The sequence below is a fragment of the Marmota monax genome, unplaced genomic scaffold, assembly GCF_021218885.2.
Source record: "Marmota monax isolate L192 unplaced genomic scaffold, Marmota_monax_Labrador192_F-V1.1 WCK01_AAM20220418_F8-fsc00035, whole genome shotgun sequence".
Classification (NCBI taxonomy): domain Eukaryota; kingdom Metazoa; phylum Chordata; class Mammalia; order Rodentia; family Sciuridae; genus Marmota; species Marmota monax.
In genome coordinates, this window is record NW_026691961.1 from 82,697 (window position 1) to 105,086 (window position 22,390).

Below are 22,390 nucleotides of genomic sequence, written 5' to 3' on the forward strand. Positions count from 1 at the left end.
ACTCAGGAATAATGGAATTTAAAAGAAAAATACAGAGTTGGATGACATTTTAAAAGTCATCAAAATAGCCAGGCATGGTGGTACATGCCTGTAATCCCAGTGACTCTGGAGGCTGAGGCGGAGGATCTAGAGTTCAAAGCCAGCTTTAGCAATTTAGTGAGGCTGTAAGCAACTCAGTGAGATGCTGCTCAAAGTAAACTATAAAAGGATGGGAATGTGGCTCAGTGGTTAAGCATCCCTGAGTTCAATCCCTGGTACCAAAAAAAAAAAAAAAAAAAAAAATCAAAACATGTCATTAATGTACCTAAGAAAGAAAACTGAGCTCAGAAAAAGCATTTGAAATTATGAGAACAATTACTAAATGTTTTATAAAAAGTACTTCAATTTCACCAATCCAAAATGCATGGCAATATGAAAACACAAAGACCATTAAAAAACTACACTAAAGCACAACAAACGAAATTGATCAAAATCAGTGCAAGGAAGGCAGAAATTTAAGGAACACATGGTGGAGGAAGAAGCTCACCGTGGGGTGGCTACCAGCTAAGGGCAAGGAAGAGGCCAGCACTAGGTAATCTCCTTTGAGGCTGCCCACCTTGTTGCTCCTCTGAAAGATTCACACTTCCATCAGCGACAGATGAGGGGAGCCTTTAACACTGTGCCTTGGGGAACATTTAAGATCCAGACTATAGCAAATTGTCCTACACGGGGAAATGTCCTACAGTATGCTACAAATGACAGGTAATAATAAAATGAGCAGAAGTGGACCTCGACAAGAATGGAGTGCTTGGGGATAGATCTGTAACAGGATCACACGTGGACGCATCCACTCGAGTGACACCAGTGGCAGAAACTACATGCACATTTGTGGACAATAATAAAGATGTATTTTTTCCCATTGGCAGTTTTTCTCCCTTAACCTGAAAATTGTAAAAATGTCTATTATTTGGAGCAACAATTCATCCAAAGAATAAGTAGAGTTTGAGAGAGAGAAATGATCCAATGTGCAGCAGGCAGTCGAGTCTTGGCTACGATATGGGAAAAACAAACTGGTGTTGAAATCCTTGTCTTGTATAAAAGTGAAAGCTTACTTTTTGCTCTCCTTACACGATCAGTGTAAGTTGGCTGTGGCTCTTCAATTCTCTGAAGTTCAAGTTATGCAAGTGTAAAATGAAGATCTGAATCTATGGTGTCTCCTGCTCAATAATTCCTTGATATCCCACCCACCTTTGAAGGAAAATTCTAGGCATTTGTTTATTTCTATTACTAATAATCATGACATAAGTAATAATAGTGATAAGTACACAGAAATTCCATAAAGATACATTGACTTTAGGGGCTGGGGTTGTGGCTCAGTGGTCGAGCGCTCACCTAGCACATGCAGGCACTGGGCTCGATCCTCAGCACCACATAAAAATAAATAAATAAAATAAAGGTATTGTGTCCAAGTACAACTAAAAGAAAATATTTAAAAACAACAACAACAAGGTAGCTGGGTACAGTGGTGCATGCCTGTAATCCTATGGGCTTGGGAGACTGAGACAGGAGAATTGCAAGTTCAAACCCAGCCTCAGCCTCAGTAACTATGAGGCACTAAGCAACTCAGTGAGACCCGTCTCTAAATACAATACAAAATAGAGCTGGGGATGTGGCTCAGTGGACGAGTGCCCCTGAGTTCAACCTCAGTACCAAAAAAAAAAAGAGATACATTGACTTTAAATTTAAAAAAGATTTCTGGGGCTTAGGTTGTGGCTCAGAAGTAAAGCGTTCACTTAGCATATATGAGGCACTGGGTTCCATCCTCAGCACCACATAAAAATAAAATAAAAATATTGTGTCCAACTATAACTAAAAAAAATTAAAATAAAAAGATTTCTGGTCATTTGCACCTACTTGGAAAAATAATCTCATAGTTCCAGATAAAATAACCCAATTTCTGAGCCAATATGAATTTTAATTCCCTTAAATATTTCCCTCTCTTCTAAACTATTTTTGTTTCCATATGGTATTTTTCTTTATATTTATCTTATTGTTTTCATTTATTGAATAAATCAATTCAGTTTTATCTTCCCATCTGAAAATTTTTGTTGATGAATAAAAATATTTCTATTGAATATTAAAAATAAAATTCTCATTTTTAAAAATTTAAATGTACATGTTTTTGTACTTAGATTTCTGTTGTGAGCATTGGTCAATTGGACTATAAGGCTCTATTCCCAGAAGCAGTCTTCCCAGGACCATAAAATCTCTATTGAGCCTCCCAAAGTTTAATTGGCGATTTGGGATGGTGGTCCCTATGGAGTTACCAATGTAAATAAAACATACCCTAAAAGTAAGCTCTTAACCCCCCTATAGGGAGGCCCTACTCTCAGAAACATTCATTATGTCGGAGTTGGTGAGCACAGCACATGCTTTTCTATGAATTTTACTTTCCTGATCTCCAAATACACAACTATCCCAAATAAGGAGGTCATATATCTGAACTCCTGCATAGGAGGAAAAGGTAGCCGTCTGTTCCTTTTCTCCCTCCATTAAATCTTCTATATTTTTTAGCATTTTACTTTTTTCCCTGTCTATATCATCTGAAATTTATCATTGGAATCACAGAAATGTTTTCTAACCAGAAAGAAGAAGCTGGCATCGTCCACATCAGGTATTCTAATGTGAATTTTAATAGATTGAAGTATGAATCTTAAATTCTGCATGTAAAGTGTCGACATTTCTGTAAGATCAATTTAGATGTGTTTATGGATATTAACTGGCAAATTAGTTGCAATATAAAAATTGCAGTGTCATTGAAATTTCTTGCTAACCCTAACCCATCTCCAATCCAGAAAGTCCATGCTCATGGTTATGTAGGTTAGTGAAGGGTAGAATTGCAGTCAGCTTTCCCAAATCTCAACTAGATGGTCTTACTGTGTAGGGTCATGTCAAGTAAATCAGATAAGACGATCCCTTATTATACAGAGCAGTCTTTGGCAAACACTGATATTGTAACTGACATGGTTTAGTTCTCATGGATGAGGGTTACTAGTTACATGTTGTCTAAATGCCTCAAAAGAAATACCCTTCAAACCACAGGGGTCTGTGCCTGTCCACATTACACTATAAAGACGACTTGGACTTTTTTCCAGACATTTCTTTGGTGTAGCAAAGTTTTGGCTTCACAGCAATCTTTGACTATGCTAAGCTGCTGTCTGTTCAGCTGAATTCAGGGCCTGGCTAAGGACAGTAGTTATCAGGTTAAAAACAATGGATGTGTGCTTCTCAGACCTCTAGGTGCACAGCGCAGTGTTCTGCTCTAAGCATAGTGTGGTGCAATGGTCTCTAAAACTCCTCGAAGACTCCATATCTGTGGGACCAGAGCTCTAGTGAAGAAGTTAGTGAAATGTGACCCAAGGCTATGGGACAGGCAGAGAATGCTGTTGGCATCAGAAAGCTTGTTCCTCTTCTGAATTTAATTGTTATCTTGACCTTCTTAGACCACAGGGCTAATTCTGAAGCTAACTGGCTAGAGTCCAAACGGTCTTTCACAAACCTGTAGTTGAGACCCATGGACAGAAAAACCACAGCTGCCCAGAATCCTTCCCACCTCTCTTGCCCCATAATCACCACTCATCAGAGCTCTGCACGGAGCCCCAGATGACGAACAGCAAGCTCAAGGGTCTAGCAGCTCTGAAGGCTGGAACAGGAAAATGAAGGGTTGGGGAAGAGTAAGAAGTAGAATGGTTAACTTTGCTTATGAAAACCTGACTCTGAGAAAATGACATGGGCTTGGCAGCATGAGATGGGTAGTAATCAGAATGTTCAGTTTGAGGAATTCTTTTAAAAGCAAAGTTGAAAATATTTGCATCTGAAGGACTAATAGAAGAAAATGCAAAAGAAAGAAAGAAAGAAAATGCCAACATGATGCGAAATAATTCTCTATTTACAAAAACAGAAGCATATACACAAAATAAAACATACACGCCCATGTATTCAAAAGTTTGATAGAACCTCACATATCTTTAGTATTTGAAATATCTCAGTATTTTGCCATTTCATAAATACTGAGTGGCAATAATAAGTGTATATTGTTTGTCTCCCTATCTTCTCTCAAGCTAAGGAAAGACATTCAGAGTGTGTGTGTGTGTGTGTGTGTGTGTGTGAGAGAGAGAGACTGTGTGTGTAGAAGATGACTGACAACTGTTTACTCCCTATTCCTAGCCATGACTTAATGTTATTTGAAGGAATTACCTTTGATCAATTTTTAGTGATGTAGAAAAAATGTATCATACATATTTCTTAAAATTTATAACTAATTACTCTTAAGACATTTAAAAGAAAAATATGTCAGCATGAAACTAGTTATCATGGGTGAATGTGGTACCACTTATTTAGGCCTTACTAATACTTTCAATATGAGTAGTATTTTATTTTAAAAGTAACATTGACATGTTCTCTTTTCACTCTCTTTCAAGCAGTAAATATTTGGAGTCCTTAATGATTATCCTTGACTCAATCCTTTCCTTCCCCCAAAAATGACCAAATACACTTAAGGAATAATATTTTTGAGCCTCTACTCTGAGGTTGGAACAGTGGTCGTCTTTCAAGAGACACTATAGGGAAAATAGGTAAAATGTCTCATTTTATGAATCTTACTTTCTGTTCTCAGAGATAATGAACAAATAAATGTAAAAAAAATACTGTGGGGATTGTTAATATTGTATAGAAGAAGAAGAAAGTAAAGTGAGGAACAGAGCACTGTTTCATATTCACCGGTCATAGAAATTTTCTCAGATAACCGAGTAGCAGAGACAAGACCTAGATCAGCGGAAGACATTGGTCATGGTGTGTCACAAGTAGACAGGCAGTGTTGGCACCTTATGCCTTTAGCAGGTATGTGAAGCCCTTTGATGTTTAATGAAATGTCCAGTAAGTTTGGGGTCTCTCACATTTTGTGTTATATTTTCTTCCTATTTTAAAAAGTCTTTCACTATGTGGTCTACTATCAATGCTTTTAAACTTAATAAGGCATTTGTATTTGCATTATTTTCCTTATAGCTATACTTTTATAAAGTCATTTTGTGAAGACCAACTTACCTGCGGTCTTCCTGTGGATACAAGGCCTATTGGCTCCCCAGCATAAGGAGGAAGGAAGCAGCTTCTGGAACACTCCTCTCTTTTCCTCTTCTTATCATTCAATTTTGGTCAATATTTCTTAGTGTTTATTACCATCTCCCTAAATATGCCTCCTATTCCACTACTTGATCTATCAACTTTAAATAGCATCCTTTGGCAGTTGAATTCTAATGGTTCTCTGTATCAGCAACACTAGCAATGAATGGACAAAATGTTTTTAGGAACTTTTTTTCATTCTCCCCCAAATGTTCCCAGCTCAAATAAAGACTGTTTTTATATGATTTCTTGACCACACAGGGAGTTTGGATCATTTTGTTTCCACATGGCCATGGGGAAAAAAAAAATGACTTCAACTCCATAGCTTCTGACTTCCGAGAAGTCTTCACTTAGTTTCATAAATAAGGTAGTATCCCATGGAGTTTTATGATGATCTCTCTCCATATCATCATGTTCTATTATCTACTTCCCTGATACACACATTCCTACCTATCTCTACAAGTCCCCCGAGTGCAGTGAAGTACTCAGAGTTGAAGTATGAGACGCCTACATGGGTCACATTGATCATCTTCATCCCTGATACAGACACACACAACCGACGTATCTGCTATGCATCTTTGAGAAGCTCAGGGGGTAGGTCAAGGGTCATCACCAGCCACACACAGAGCATTTTCTCACTGGAACCCGCATTTTCTATGTGGACAAACACATGAGATGAAAACTGTGCTTCTGATGCCAGTTGGCTAAAAGTGGTTGTGTATATAATTTTTCTTAGTCTTCTATTTTATCCGTGTTTCTTGTTAATTTTGATTTTGTTTTTCACATAGTTTTACATAGATGTTACAGATCTGCAACAATATACACACAGTTTTCATTTTACACATTCTGCATTTTAATTTGATTTGCTATTTGACAATATCATTTTTATTATTAGCTTTTGAATGTTGCTCAAGTTTCATATGCCCATAGAATAAAACATTTGTATAAAAAGAACACTGGGTCACTTTCTTCATTGATTTATAACTTTAAGGCACAAATGTATTGTGTAAAATAGGCAGAACACAAAAATAAGCAAAGGAAATGAATATATGCAAATGGAACATAGATAAAACAAAGATTAAATGTGTTGCTTGGGTCAGATCTTATCGAAGGAAAAAAGGAGCAAATCATTTCCTGCAGATGGGCGAATTTGGAGGAGAGGGCTACAGGTCTATATGACAGGTCCAGGGGCGACATCAGGGACATAGTCACGCTACAAAAAACCTGGGTCACCAAGGCTGACCGTGTTGCCTTCTTTCTCCAGGACATTAGTCATTTTGTGAAGGAAAGCTGCAGGGAAATGGAGGACACCAACAGCAGCTCAGAAAAGGGATTTCTTCTCCTGGGATTTTCAGATCAGCCCCGGCTGGAGAGGCTCCTCTTCATTATCATTTTGCACTTTTACATCTTGAACCTTCTGGGGAATGCTGCCATCATACTAGTGTCCTGCCTGGACCCCAGACTGCACACCCCAATGTACTTTTTCCTCAGCAACCTCTCCTGTGTGGACATCTGCTTCACCACCAGCGTGGCCCCACAGCTGCTGGTTACCATGAACAGGAGAGACAAGACCGTGAGCTATGCTGGGTGCGTGGCCCAGCTCTATGTGGCCATGGGGTTGGGTTCATCCGAGTGTATCCTCCTGGCGGTCATGGCTTACGATCGCTATGCTGCTGTCTGCCGGCCACTGCACTACACAGCCATCATGCATCCGAAGCTCTGCACATCCCTGGCCAGCACAGCGTGGCTCAGTGGCCTTGTGACCTCCCTGATTCAGTGCTCCCTCACTCTGCAACTGCCCCTTTGTGGTCATCGCAAGCTGGACCACATTTTCTGTGAAGTGCCTGTGCTGATCACACTGGCCTGTGTGGACACGACATTCAATGAGGCAGAACTCTTTGTGGCCAGTGTAATCTTTCTAATTGTCCCTGTGTCCCTCATCCTAGTCTCCTATGGCTTCATAACTCAAGCAGTGCTCAGAATCAAATCAGCCGCTGGGCGCAGAAAAGCCTTTGGCACCTGCTCATCACACCTGGTTGTCGTCATCATCTTCTATGGCACCATCATATTCATGTACCTTCAACCAGCCAGAAGTGGCTCCAAGAACCAGGGGAAGTTCGTCTCTCTTTTCTACACCATAGTCACTCCGCTTTTAAACCCCATTATCTACACTCTGAGAAACAAAGATGTCAAAGGAGCGTTGAGGACCATGGTAATGGGAAGGTGTTGGGGTCCGGATGGTCATGGCCTTAGTTGTAACCTCAGATAGCAAGGATAAGCTCACAGGTGATCTGTTTTCAGTTTGCTCCTCCTGTCCAGAGCCACAGGGACCTGAGAAGAGGCTCAAGTGCTGAAGGCACAGTTACACTTTCCATTCTTATGCACCCCAGGATTCTGGGCTCTACCTTTAGAAAACCCTGCACTCTTTCCAACCACATCATCAACTGTCATGTTCTCGTTCTTTCTTTTCTAAGTTTTTGTCAGTACATGGTAACTGCCTAAGAGTAGAATTCATTGGGAAACATTCTCATGTGCAAATTACAATTGGATCAGTACCCACTATTTCTACGTAGCATTCTGTTCCACCTGAAAACTTCTATTTATTCTAAAGAATATGTTACCCACACTTTCCAGGTTTTCTGACACACCATACTTCATATTGCCTGAGAAAAATTTGTTTCAAAACACATATTTCCCTAGCACGTGGAAATTGTTCGTTTTCACAGGCATTGTTTGTACATGCACACACACAAAGAGGTCATGGAATATGTACAATATACTGTGAAATAACATGTGGCCATTTTCTGACAACCCAACAGCTTAAACCTGAGAATACTGTGTCCTGATGTACTGACTTATTTGTAACACAAGAAAACCAACTGTAATTCAGAGTTGATACCTTGATTCCATGAAACTATGGGATACAAAAAATGACATTTTATTAAAGGAGCAAAGAAGCAAGCTTGCTTATTGAGATGGTGCAGTCATGCACTATTTGGATAAATCTACTTTTTGTTGAAGAGGCTGAACCAAAGTGTCATATACAAAACCCCAAGAGTTATAGTGTATTCACAATTTATGAAGTCTACCATGAAGTAATTGCTTCCAGCCTGAACTTCTGAAGAAGAAAAAATTGATTATGTATTTTATTTTTTTTTAAATTTGAAATGTGAAGACTATACACAGGCTCATGTCAATGTTCATAGTTTCATATTAGGTTCCCAAAAGTGAAAGTCATATTCAGAAGCAACTGAATGATAAATATAATCTTATATTTTACTAAACTCTTAATTCTTTTTTATTAGTTGCTCATAACAATAAATGATCTTGACATATCATTCATTTGAATCAAATAGGGTATAATTTCTCATTTTTCCAAGTGTACAGGTTGCAGAATCATATTGGTTATACGGCCACTTAATTTTTTTTTAATATTTATTTTTTAGTTGGACACAATACCTTTATTTTATTTATTTATTTTTATGTGGTGCTGAAGATTGAATCCAGGGCTTCACACGTTCTAGGCAAGTGCTCTACCACTGAGCCACAACCCCAGCCCCCTAAACTCTTAATTCTTGATTCAGTTTTTTTCTTTCTCTCCATTTGTACCTCTATCTCTGTCTCCCCCCAAAGAGATTGAATTTTATCAATTTATCAAAATCAAGAATTTTCAGATACTTGTGCAATTACCAAGAAAAAGTTAATTGCCTTATATAGTCAGTTCTACATTATCTTCTCATTATGATTCTCACGAGGGAAAAATCATGGAAAAACAATGAAAAGATTGAAAACAGGAACAGGATTGGAGGGGACTTTCAAATAGTTTATACTTATGACAACTAAAAGATCACTGGGGCTGATTTAAAATTTGTGCTTATACCAGAACTTCACAGACTCTACAAATGTTAGGATACGGTTTGACATTTCTCCACCACCAAAGCCTGGAGTTCAAGCAAAATGCCCACAGATAAGAAAGAAAGGACCTCAGAAGTGTTTTAAAGAATGAGTCAAGGTTAAAGAGAACAAGATGCACTCTTCAGACTGGTGGGAGTGGGTATGGGGTGCAAGAAGGTGCAAATGTTTCCCAAGTCACTTGGGAATAAGGTGATTTTAATATTTAAAAAAATAATGTTTTAATGTCCAATACATTTGGACATTATAAATTAAGAGTTTAGAGGGCTGGGGTTGTGGCTCAGTGGTAGAGCACTCACCTAGAACGTGTGAGGCCCTGGGTTCAATCTTCAGCACCACATAAAAATAAATAAATAAAATAAAGGTATTGTGTCCAACAATAATTCCTTCAACACAAGAAGAAAAAGATAATCCAATTCTCAAGTGGACAAATGGGTAAATGGCTTAAATGGTGTTTCAACACACAAGATAAACAATGAGAGTAAGCAAAGGGAAATACTTGACGTCAGTAGTCATTAAGGAAATGCAGACCAGAACCACAGTGAGGTACTGGTCCATGCGTTCTAGGATATATATGTATGGAAAATGAACACTGATGAAGATGTGGATCAATGGAAATAATCCCCCATCCATCATCCCTGGAGGGAATGAAAAATGATGTGGCCACTGCACAGAATAGTGTGCAGTTCACTCAAAATGCTCATCCTAGAATCAGCCTATCACCCAGCATTTCTATTCCTGGGTGTATACACACAAAAAAATTGAAAACTGGTTCCCAAACAGATTATTGTTTGGACACCAATGTCTGCTGAAGCATTAGTTACAAAAGTCAATAGGTAGAAACAATTTGGAATGTTAAAAAGTTTGGAAATAATCTGAGGATGGTGGTGCATGACTAATCCTAGTGACTCCAGAAGTTTAGGCAAGAGGTCGCACCTTCCAGACCAGTCTGGTTTACTTACCAAGACCTTGCTCAAAAGACAAAAAGTCTGGGAATGTAGCTCAGTGATAGAATTCCCTTCAGCTCAGACCCCTGTGTTGCAAGATAATAATAATAATAATAATTACTATTATTATTAATATTGGAAACAGTGGTGGTAATGGTTTAAATGTTATAGTAAGAAATGACATTAAATGTTCACTTAAAAAGGTTACAATCACAGATTTAATAAAAATTACAAAAAAAATGAACTAATATCAGTACCCTATCCATTAAGGTTCTGGTTAAAATCATATGGACCTGTTAATATTGAATACAGTGGGGGAGCAGACGCAGAAGCTGGGCTGAAGCACGCTGTGTTGTCATAAAGGAGGTTCCAAGCCCAGCGCTGTGCTCCCTGAATTTCTCTGTTCCTTGACTGGACCACTGACCTCACCAGGCTCCATCTCCTTGGCCTTGTAAAATCCCTAACACCCACTGTGATGACTGACCTTGTCAACTTGAGTGCCACCAGCTGTGCAGATACTTGGTCAACTGTCATTCTAGGTGTTTCCATGAGGGTGTTTTGGTTGAGGTTGTCAATTAAATGAGTAGAGTGAGCAAAACACACTGGCCTCCCTACTGTGAGTAAGCCTCCCCCACAGCAAAAGCCTGGGTAGACTGACCCTGCTCTGGAGTGGAAAGAGAGTCCTCCCCACTGAGAGGGGTGGGTGTGCCAGCACTGGTCTCCTCCTGTAGCTTGTGTCTACCATCTGAAGCATGCTGTGGCAAGAGCTTAGCTCCAGAGGGTCTGGGCAGCATTTCCCCATGACCTTGTTGCCAACAAGACCTCTCTCTTAGGCTGGCTCTGCTCCCTGACCAGTTTTATTCAGCAGATAGTCCAGATTTCAGACACCCTTAATTCCTGGGGTCTCCTCTGCAGCTGAAGTGTCACCTTCTCAGCTTCATGCATCACCCTTGCAGGCACTTTATGCAAGAAGCCCCTCCCTGACACAAAGTGCTTGGCCTCCCAGGCCTTCCTTGGAAATCTCTGGAGAAGCCTCTGTGACCCTGTAGCTCCACCATCCCACATTCCTGCCAAGCCAACATGACATGGATGATGCCCAAGTATGCTGTCAGCTCTAGGAGCTGGTCACTCTCAGACCACGGCTGCAGTGGCATGGGTGTCTAAATGGCAAGGATGGTTAAGGGAATACTGGGGAAACAATTCTCTAAGTACCTTGATGTAAGCAGGGATCCCCAGTCTGTTGCTAAGGCAATTTCTTTCAAACTAGTGTAGAGGATTACACCCTTGAGCCTGAGAGGATTCCTGAGATGCCTCAAGGCACCTTTCCTATTGTCACTGTGCTCAGTATGAATCTTCCATTAAATAGCTGTAATCTCTTCAGCAACCAAACTTCCCTTGGTCCCAGTTTTGCATGTATTTATTTCACAGCCAAATTGCATGTTTTTCAATTTTTTTTCTTTTTTTTTTTTCTTATTTTGCTTCCAGCTCTCACAATAAACTAGACTAAGTTTAAGCAATATCCATGCCACTGCCTGAATGCTGTGCTGCCTCTTTCTCTGGCCAGACATGGTGGTGCACACCTGTAATTCCAATGGCTCCGGATTGTGAGCTCAAAGCCAGCCTCAGCAACTCAGCAAGGCCCTAAGCAACTGAGACCCTGACTCTAAATAAAATACAGAAGGGCTTGAGATATGGCTCAGTGGTTAAGTGCCTTGGGGTTCAATCCCTGTACAAAATAAAACAAAAACAAAAACATTTTCTCAGACCCAGTGGCCCTGGCGATTATGGACCCGGCCGAGGCGGTGCTGCAGGAGAAAGCACTCAAGTTTCTGAATTCCTCAGAGAGAGAAGACTGTAATAATGGTGAACCCCCCTAGGAAGATAATACCAGAGAAGAATTCACTTAGACAGAAGTAAAGGCCACTATCGATGATTTCTTTGAAAATTTTTTTGTTCACTGCTGTGTCCCTATGTCCAAAAGACTTATAACAGCTGTGCCAGACTCTGCTTAAACCAAGAAACAGTATTATCTAGCAAATACTGCTATGAAGACTGAAAATTGTGTGGCCAAAACAAAACTTGCCAATGGCACTTCCAGTATGATCGTACCCAAGCAACGGAAACTCTCTGCAAGCTATGAAAAGGAAAAGGAACTGTGCGTCAAATATTTTGAACAGTGGTCAGAGTCTGATCAAGTTGAATTTATGGAACATCTTATATCCCAAATGTGTCATTACCAACATGGGCACATAAATTCATATCTTAAACCTATGCTGCAAAGGGATTTCATAACTGCTCTGCCAGCTCGGGGATTGGATCATATTGCTGAGAACATTCTGTCATACTTGGATGCCAAATCACTTTGTGCTGCTGCACTTGTGTGCAAAGAATGGTACCGAGTGACGTCGGATGGCATGTTATGGAAGAAGCTCATCGAGAGAATGGTCAGGACAGATTCTCTGTGGAGAGGCTTGGCAGAACGAAGAGGGTGGGGACAGTATTTATTCAAAAACAAACCTCCTGATGGGAATGCTCCTCCCAACTCTTTTTATAGAGCACTTTATCCTAAAATTATACAAGACATTGAGACAATAGAATCTAATTGGAGATGTGGAAGACACAGTTTACAGAGAATCCACTGCCCGAGTGAAACTAGCAAAGGAGTTTACTGTTTACAGTATGATGACCAGAAAATAGTAAGCAGCCTTCGAGACAACACAATCAAGACCTGGGATAAAAGCACATTGGAATGCAAACGAATTCTCACAGGCCACACAGGTTCCGTCCTTTGTCTCCAGTATGATGAGAGGGTGATCATAACTGGATCATCAGATTCCATGGTCAGAGTTTGGGATGTAAATACAGGTGAAATGCTAAACACATTGATTCACCATTGTGAAGCAGTTCTGCACTTACGTTTCAATAATGGCATGATGGTGACCTGTTCCAAAGATCGTTCCATTGCTGTATGGGATATGGCCTCCCCAACTGATATTACCCTCCGGAGGGTTTTGGTTGGACACCGAGCTGCTGTCAATGTTGTAGACTTTGATGACAAGTACATCGTTTCTGCATTTGGGGACAGAACTATAAAGGTGTGGAACACAAGTACTTGTGAATTTGTAAGGACCTTAAATGGACACAAACGAGGGATTGCCTGTTTGCAGTACAGAGACAGGCTGGTGGTGAGTGGCTCCTCTGACAACACTATCAGATTATGGGACATTGAATGTGGTGCATGTTTACGAGTGTTAGAAGGTCATGAGGAACTGGTGCGTTGTATTCGATTTGATAACAAGAGGATAGTCAGTGGGGCCTATGATGGAAAAATTAAAGTGTGGGATCTTGTGGCTGCTTTGGACCCCCATGCTCCTGCAGGGAGTCTCTGTTTACGGACCCTTGTGGAGCATTCTGGAAGAGTTTTCCAACTCCAATTTGATGAATTCCAGATTGTCAGTAGTTCACATGATGACACAATCCTCATCTGGGACTTCCTAAATGATCCAGCAACCCAAGCTGAGCCCCCCCCCCCGCTCCCCTTCTAGAACATACACCTACATCTCCAGATAAACAACCATATACTGACCTCATACTTACCCAGGACTTATTAAAGTTGCAGTATTTAAGTATCTGCCAAGACCAGAATGAGCAACAACCGCAACAATCAAACTCCTACCTGGATGGCATTACAGCAGATTATGCTAAGCGAAGCTAGCCAATCCTTAAAAAACAAATGCCAAATGTCTTCCTTGATATAAAGAGAGCAACTAAGAACAGAACAGGGAGGAAAAGCATGAGGAAAAGATTAACATTAAACAGAGACGAGTGGGGGGAGAGAAAGGGAGAGAGAAGGGAAATCATATGGAAATGGTAGGAGACCCTCAATGTTACACAAAATTACATATAAGAGGTTGTGAGGGGAAAGGGGGGGGAACAAGGGACAGAATTGAACAACAGCAGATGAGGTAGAGAGGGAAGATGGGAGGGGAGGGGAAGGAGGATAGTAGGGGATAGGAAAGGTAGCAGAATACAACAGTCACTAATATGCCATTATGGAAAAATGTGAATGTGTAACCGAAGTGATTCTGCAATTTGTATTTGGGGTAAAAATGGGAGTTCATAACCCACTTGAGTCAAATGTATGAAAGATGATATGTCATGAGCTTTGTAATGTTTTGAACAACCAATAAAAAAAAACATTTTCTCCATCAGGTTAATGACTCCATCACCTTTAAATTCACCTACAAAAATTTCAGGACATGTACATAATGTAGACAAATTTATATGCCAGAATGTGACATTAATGACCTTGTGTTAGGCAACTTTTTATCATGTGACCAAAATACATGACAAAAAAAAATTAGAGGAGCAAAGATTTATGTTGGCTCATGGTTTTAGAGTTCTCAGTCCATAGTATTCCAGTTGCCCAGAATCAGTGTTCTGCAATGGTATCCACAGCATCTGCTTCTGTAGGTAACAAAGGATAAGAAGGTGGTTGAGCAAATTGTCTATTTCAGTCCTTTGCACTATTCATCAAGAATAGGTGTAATCATTGACAGGTCTTACTGAGTGGCTGAGGCTGGCCTTGAATGTGAGATCCTCCTGCCTCAGTCTCCCTAGTCACTGAGTTTAGAGGTGTGCACCAGTAGTGCCCAGCTCTGGTACTTGCTGAACATCTTTCCTTCTAAAAGTGTATTATTTTCTTCCATTCTCAGTCACACCTAGAGGATCAGACCCACCTACCAGGCACCACTCTGCTCCCAAAGAAACCCTCTGAATACAGAGTCTTTAATGAGCTTCCCTGATAGACAACATCTCATCCTGATTGGCTCTATTTGTTACCTGGGAATTGGACTCATCCTCTGTGGTGACATCAAAAGTACAACTGGAAGTGTGCAAGTGGTTTACTCCAAACCAAATTTAACCAACAACTAGTAAACATGTAATAATCAATGAATGGAAAAAAATAATTTTATTGGTTAAGGTCATAGCAAAGTGGGATAAGTGAAAAGATGCCACATGGCTTAGAAACAACTTAATGTTACTAAGAGTTCACCTCCTTGAAATGCTAGTCACATAAAATTTCATAATTCTCCAAAACAGACTTCATAGCAATCAAGAGAAACTGCCTTGCCAAACACCGCAGGAAAGGCAAGTGTCTCATAATTGTCAAAGTCCCCTGAACAGTAGACTGTTGGCTTGTCCAATACAGTCATGGACACAGAACATTTTGCTCAGGGACAGGCCCTTTTATACAAAGGGTGTCTGTGGTAAAGGGATTCCTGTGCCTTTGTTGTGATGCTGGTGTAGACAAAGCCAAGGCATTACCACCTCCAGCGGGTAAAGCAACAGGCTGCGGAGGTTTGTAGCCTAGAAACCAAGTGAATATCCACAGAGCCCAGGTGGAGGAGGGCCACCCCATCCAGGACCGTGTGAATACACTGTGCTGTGTGCAATGGTGGCAGCATTAAAGTTCACTTCTACATTGTATCCCTGTGTTAAGTGACATGTGATCCTACATAAAGGATTTCCAAATTTTAATACTCAAAATAGTATAGCATGAGCAGAGGGGTCCAAGACGTGGACCAAGAGAAAAAAAATGCCCAGTGGGCTGACATTTATATTCAGACTTGATTAATGTCTTTACAGGAATTGAAACAAATTGCGACATATTTAAAACATCGGTCAAGGTCAACTGTATGTAATAGGGAGAATGCACTGAACTCCTGCCGTTCCATGGACAAAATTTTCTGCAGCAATAATGGGAGAAACATTTTCTCTAATTCTTTCCTCTAATAGCATTTTTGAGTCTAGGGTCTCGAATTACATTTGAAGTCACCCAAAAGAAAGGAGCAAATCTCAGTGCTGCTGCCTACACTCGTGGGAAGAAAAAAGCTAAATAAGAATTTTCAAAGAATGGAAATAAAACTATATATACATATATATTTATACTCATACATGTATATGCTTGTGCTTTTTTGGAATCCACTTTTTACAGTCTCTTTAAAAACATTTCACCTTTTCACTCAGCTGTGAACATATCAGACTCAAGTGTCAAGTAAGGCCATCCCATCCCACCAGCTGCGACATCCTCCCACCTGGTTCTGCTCCCTGACATGCTCCACAATCACCCTCCTAGGAGACCCTGGACCATGGCTCAGGTGTTCACAGCACTGCAGGGGTGGGTGCTTCCCTTGGGAGAAGTTTCATTCCTCCACTAATCTGAAAAAACCCAGGGGGCAGAAATACTCTCGCTTCTCCTAGACACCAGCATCCCACTGAACAACGTGCCTCTAAAGGATGGGCTGGGAGGAAGCCATGTCCCAAAGGGTGGCTGTCCAGATGAGGCCCATCCCAGGAGACTCCTCAACCCCAGGGCCTCCAGCTGCTCCCACCCCTCAGGCTGTCCTCTAGGAGGAGCTGATGCCAGGACTGAAATTCCTTGTACCATGCAGGACACAGGGCAGCCCTGGGAACCTTGTGGCAGACCCAGGAAAAGACAGGACAGTGACTGAGGACACAGGACCCTGTAGTTTTCAAAGGGAAGCTCAACCTAAGTCACCGTGCCTCTGCCTGGGAAAATACAGGAAGAGTGGGACAAGATTTTAGAAGTGGATTTCCAGGTCCTCGTTCTCTGCTTCCCTCTTATGGAAATGTTCACAGACACTACTCAAATGTTTTAAAATGCACCACACATTACTCAATGAAAAGAAAAACATGAGCGCTAAAATACTGAGTCCATGTGAATGCAGCAGGAGCCACAAGATGATCCTGAGCACTTGAGGAAGGTGTGAGGGAATTTTGGGTTGTGCAGAGGGGAGTGAGGGGAGGGGGTATGGGGATGGGAAGGACGGTGGAATGAGATGGACAGACTTCATAGCATTCAAGAGATGGTTGTTACATGATTGTACTACCGGTGTGACTCTGCCACCATGTTCAGCCACTGGAAGAAGCTTTACTCCCTTCGTGTACAATGTGTCAAAATGCATCCTACTCTCATGTATAAACAAATAGAACAAATAAAAAAATACATAAATTGCCAGGCACAGTGGCCCATGCCTGTAATCCCATTGGCTTGGGAGGCTGAGGCAAGAGGATTGGGAGTTCAAAGGCAGCCTCAGAAAAAGCAAAGCACTAAGCAACTCAGTGAGACCCTGTCTCTAAATAAGAATACAGATAAGACTGGGGATGATGTGGCTCCATGGTCAAGTGCCCAGAGTTCAATCCCCAGTATCCTTAAGTTTTTTTTCACATTAGCCATGGCCATGACCTGAGATTATAATTTTAACACATCCAAAGAAGCATTATAAAAATGACCAGGCATTCTGATGGAATCCAGTAGCAGCCACTTCATTTCTCCTATCATCCCCTCTTTTATGATGTTTTGGTATTAGGATCTAGAATCCAAACATAAGCATTTCCATCGTCAACACATGCACACCTGAACCCATAGTGATGCCTGTCACTACAGGAGCCACTTGGGGACCTCCAGGAATCAGCAAGTTCTCTCCACTGTCCCAGGGGTCCTGGCGCCTTTAACCTTGTCTCTCCAGCCTCTCCTGATCAGCTCACATAGAAACAGCATTCTTCCCGGACTGGCTTTGCAGGACAACAGATGCCAAGGAGTCCCATTTTGTAGTCAGCACTGAGTTGGCGCTGTTGGATGTCCTGAATAGTCTATTCTGCTCGCTTTTCATAGTAATGGACTGAGATCCTCAACCCTGCAGATCCTGTGCCAATCCCAGCAGGTGTCTCTAGCCCCATGAGTACGGGAATAATGTGGAGGGCTCTCCTGTGTTTGGTGTGTACTGTGCCCCTGAGTTCAATCCTCAGTATCCCCCCTCCCCCCAGAAAAGCCATACACGTGGTTTTACATATATCTGCTCACCTCCACATCTGCTCAGATTCCTAGAATGAAGAAGTGCTGATGAGGGTGGAGGTCTGAATCGAGTTCTTTCACTGTGATCACTGGGTACTCTTCACTCCCTATCAGTGAATCTTCAAGCATACGTAGGATTGGGCAGCAGAGGCCTGTCTATGGTGAAGGGCTTTTACCTAGTGTGGGTGACCTGTCAGGGACCATGTCCTTGACGCTCAGCAGGGATGGAATCTGGCATTAGCTCTCAGGCGCTGTTATGTACATGTTATTTTAATTAATGAATGATGCAGTGCTGGGGATTGAACCCAGGGACCCATACATGCCAGGCATACACTCTACCACTGAACCAGATCCCCAGTTCATACATATTTCTTTGAAAGTTCCTTGGTTTATTTAGATTTTTTTTCTGATCATACAATAAATATGTGATCTTTGAAGAAAATCTGGAAAACCAAACAGGATAATATTTGTGTGTGTGTGTGTGATATAAACTTTCTTTTTCCATCAAAAATTGTAAATGTTTTCAAAGATAAAAGGCTTACTCTAGATGAGTACTGCAATGGAATCACTTTATGTGGTGAATTATGACCATATTCAAGGAGGAGCAAGACAACATTCTCAAAGCCAAAATGAGGTTTAGCAAAGTTGCTTAGAAATGATGACCCAATCCTTTGGCTATAAAAGGAAAAATAACAGCGCTACCATCAGTCCAAGGTGTGCAAGCAGTGGCTGGGCAAATGTCACACACACACACACACACACACACACACACACACAGCAGCCTTTGTGCCAGATTGTGGTCCTGACAGTCTCTCGTTGACAGTTATTATCAGACATAAGTGCATGGGATTCCTTCTTTCATAGCCTCCTGACTTTATTTTTGCAGGGGTTGAGACAAGTGACTCCATCTTAAGCAGATAGCATTCCTACCTCCGCCTTTGATGAAGATCTTTCTGTAAGATCCTTGTCATTCAGCCGTGTTGTCTCTGGTTCTGGTTGTCTCCCAGTGCCAGGATGGACCTGCCCAGTGGTTGGTCTGGTCCTATTTCAGAGACAAGTGACTGTCAACTAGGACTCAGTGTCTAGATCCAAGCCACACCGGCACAGCAAGGGACCTGGAAGGAGTGGCTCAGGCTGCTTTCCTGGAGACCAAGGTTGCATTCAATCTTGTCTCTCTGATGGACACTGGTGAGAAACTGAAGGAACCTGGCTAGCATTATGCTGTTAGCAGCTGAACTTCTGCACAAGTTTGGTAGAAAATAGGTACAAAGTTTTTAAGGAAAAAATATAGAATAAAAACAAAAGGAGGATAACAGCTCAGTTAGTGCAGTTGTTCTGATTCAAGGCAACCTACATGAACAGAAAGAACCCAGGGGATAAAGTGAGTCTTGTGTAGCTACATTAGAGGGGATGAGAAAAATTTCAGATCCAGGCAAATCTATACACATGTACTATAAATTTGAAAACAATGAGTAGTGCCACTAACCACAATGGGTGTTGTAGTTTTTCTTTGGAAATAATTTTCTCTATACCATCAAGCCAGTATACACAAAATATTCAGAGAAAACCCCAATTTGAAAACCCCAAAATTAGTTTTATCAAGTTTTACCAGATCATTTGCATAGAAGCTTGGAGAATATTTACATATCAGATTGGTCTTACTATTTATAGACTAAAGAGCTATATACCATGACAGATTTTAGACTTGTCCTCAGTATCTATAAATAATTTAAATGACATCCCATTGAAAATTTTGGTAAAACATTCTTTTCAATATCATCTTGTTACAAAGAAGAGATTCTCTTGTAAGTAACTGCATTGCCAAAAAAAAATAATAAGAATACTTTTGCATTTTATTTTTTAATTTTGGGGCTTCAAGTATGGTGGAAAAGTAAATGTTTCCACTTTTATTCACAATCATAGCTGCTGTGCTGGATGCTATAATAAAATGCCCAACGCAAGCTAACTTTAAAGGAAAAAAAGGTTTGTTCTGTTCAGTTTCTCAAGTCCAGAGGCAAGGCGCTGGCATTGCTAAGTTCTGGTCAGGGTTCTTGGCTGCAGAACATCACAGTGGCTGGTGATGGTGGGACCACATGTGGAGCGAGAGCTTAGCTCACAGACAGAAAGTGAGACAGGGCGGAGCCCCATCAGCCTTAATACCAACCTCTCAGGAGAACTCATGCAGGCATCAGTCACACCTGACTCCCTTCTGAGAACAGCAACCAAGGGACCTGTGGCCACCCATGGGAACCATCTCTTATAAATCCCAGCAACACCCACACTGCTGCACTGGAGAGCAAGCCTCATCAGCACGTGAGCTTTTGGGATGCACTTGAACATACCCAAGCCATTACTTTCTGTCCTTCGCCCTGCAAGTCTCATGTCTGTGTCACAATTTCAAAAGTACAAGTCCAACATCTCCAGTGAGAATGAACGAATACCGCTTCAGGTGTGAGCCCCCTTTAAAAAATCATCCCACACTTCCAAAGTACAGGGCACAGGACAAACGGTCCTATTGCAAAGGGAGAAGCAGAGCAGCAGAGGGGAGGAATCTGCTCCATGCAAGACAAAACCCAGCAGGGAGGAATTCAACCCAAACTCTTCTTGTCCAGCCTCCTGTGCACACTGTGAGGTTCACCCTCCCAAGGCCTGGGCAGCTCCGTTCCTGTGGCTTTCCTGGTCCTTGGCTGCTAGCAAGGCTGCATGCTAATGCCAGTGGATTTTCTACCCTACGAAATCCAGTTGGTGGGGAGTTGATTTCCTGGGGACCTCTCTGCACCTCCACACCCACAGCTCCAGGAGGAACTTTCCATCAGGGGCTCCCTGCAGCAAACTTTCAATGTAAGTCAAGCAGCAGCTGCCCTAAGGGCTCTGCACTCTGCACCTGCAGGCTCTGCTGTGAGTGCCCAGGTGTGCCCCTCGCATAGCATGCACCTGGTCTGCTTAGGAGACCTGCAGCTGTGTGGGACCACCGAGCAGTGCACTGAGATCAGGGCCCCCAGTGCAGAGGTGACCCCGAGTAAGGAGCCTGTGGAAGGTGCCCCTGGGCTGTGACGGGAGGGGTGAGGTGGCATCAGACTTCCGAGGCTCCCTGAAGGCCAGTTCCTCCTTGTCTTGCCACGTGGCACAGGGCTCTTAGCTGCACTGATCTCTTGGGCAAGTGGTTTCTCCACCGCAACCTTTCCTTTTCCTTGCTCCTGGTCAGGCCATGAATTTTCCAGAGGACTCTGTTCTGCTTTCCTTTGTTCCTGCATCTCACAGTAAACACAAAGAATGGTGCCCAGGGTGTGGTCAGAATGCTTTCCTGCTCTGACCTCTCCTTTGATGTCTTAGTGCCTCAGGCCATGGGCACAATGCAGGCAGATTCTCTGCCATGGTGAAACCAGGGGGTCTTTGGCTCAGTTTCCAGCAGAGCCCTCACTCCCATCACAATCTGCTCTCCTCCCCTCCTCCAAACTCTAAGGTCTTGGACCTGGTCTGCTCATCTTCTGAGCCCTCCCCAGGGCCACCTATAACCATCTGCTTGGAATACACCAGGGTTTTTCTAGCCTGTTTCTCCAGACTCTTGTAACCTCTGCCTGGTCCCTAATCCAAAGCTGCCTCCATGATAACCCTACTCCTTGGCACCGGTGTTCTGTACTTACCACTTTTCCACTAAGTCACAAAGACTTTCATCATCTCCTTATACACACGCTCACCTTATAGCCCGCCCCCCACACCTCTCTCCTACTTACTGCTTCCCTGCTGCTTTACCTTCTTTTTATATCCCCACTATAAAAAATTCTGAATTGTTTGTTCTTTTTTGACAAGTCATATTTTCATGCTGTTAAAAATAGTTTCATCATGAAAAGCACATCTTTATTCTACAATTTGTATAGAAAACTATACCAATTAGAAAGCTTGGCACTCCAATATTTACTAAAAACCTAGGAAATTTGCAAAATTTAAAGGGTTTGCCTTATGATAATAATCTAAAAATATATACTGCATGAAGTCTAGAATCATATGCTTCCTCATATAAATTTCTAATGTGGAAAAGAACACATGTGACAATAAATATGAATATATTTGACTTTACAAAATTCAAAAAGTTAATAATAAACTTCAACCTCATGATAGTTAAAAGTTCAGTATTTTAACTCCAGAAAAACTGATTTATATTATTTCTGTTATTATAACTTTAACACTACAAATCACACAATTTATAAGCATTTATCATATTTATAGACACCTAATTTATTGTTAAGAAAACAGCCTAAACAAAAGTAGCCGTCAGGTGTCTGGTTGTTGACTCATTCATCCCCCTCTATATCCTCTTCCCTCTGCCATGACACAAACAGTTCTGCTCTTCCACTATCGTGTTTTTAAGTCACCTCAGACCAAAGCAATAGTCACAGAAAACTGTGATCATGTGAGCCAAAGGAAATCTTTCCATCCATAAATTGAGTTTTTCATGTTTTGACACAAAAATGGAAAGCTGAGTAACATATGAAGA

General features: G+C 41.6%; 2 protein-coding genes across 2 annotated transcripts; both read left to right on the forward strand.

The window, feature by feature from the left end:
• Positions 1-6,457: 6,457 nt before the first annotated feature.
• LOC124093421 (olfactory receptor 2G6) lies at positions 6,458-7,426 on the forward strand. Its single transcript, XM_046445826.1, has one exon. It carries the CDS (start codon positions 6,458-6,460, stop codon positions 7,424-7,426), a length of 969 nt encoding a protein of 322 aa, XP_046301782.1.
• Positions 7,427-11,972: 4,546 nt separating this feature from the next.
• LOC124076940 (F-box/WD repeat-containing protein 1A-like) lies at positions 11,973-13,692 on the forward strand. The gene is given in 2 exon segments (XM_046421068.2): positions 11,973-13,522; positions 13,524-13,692. Coding segments are annotated over 2 exon segments (1,524 nt in total). The 5' UTR covers positions 11,973-12,061; the 3' UTR covers positions 13,587-13,692.
• The last annotated feature ends 8,698 nt before the right edge of the window (positions 13,693-22,390 follow it).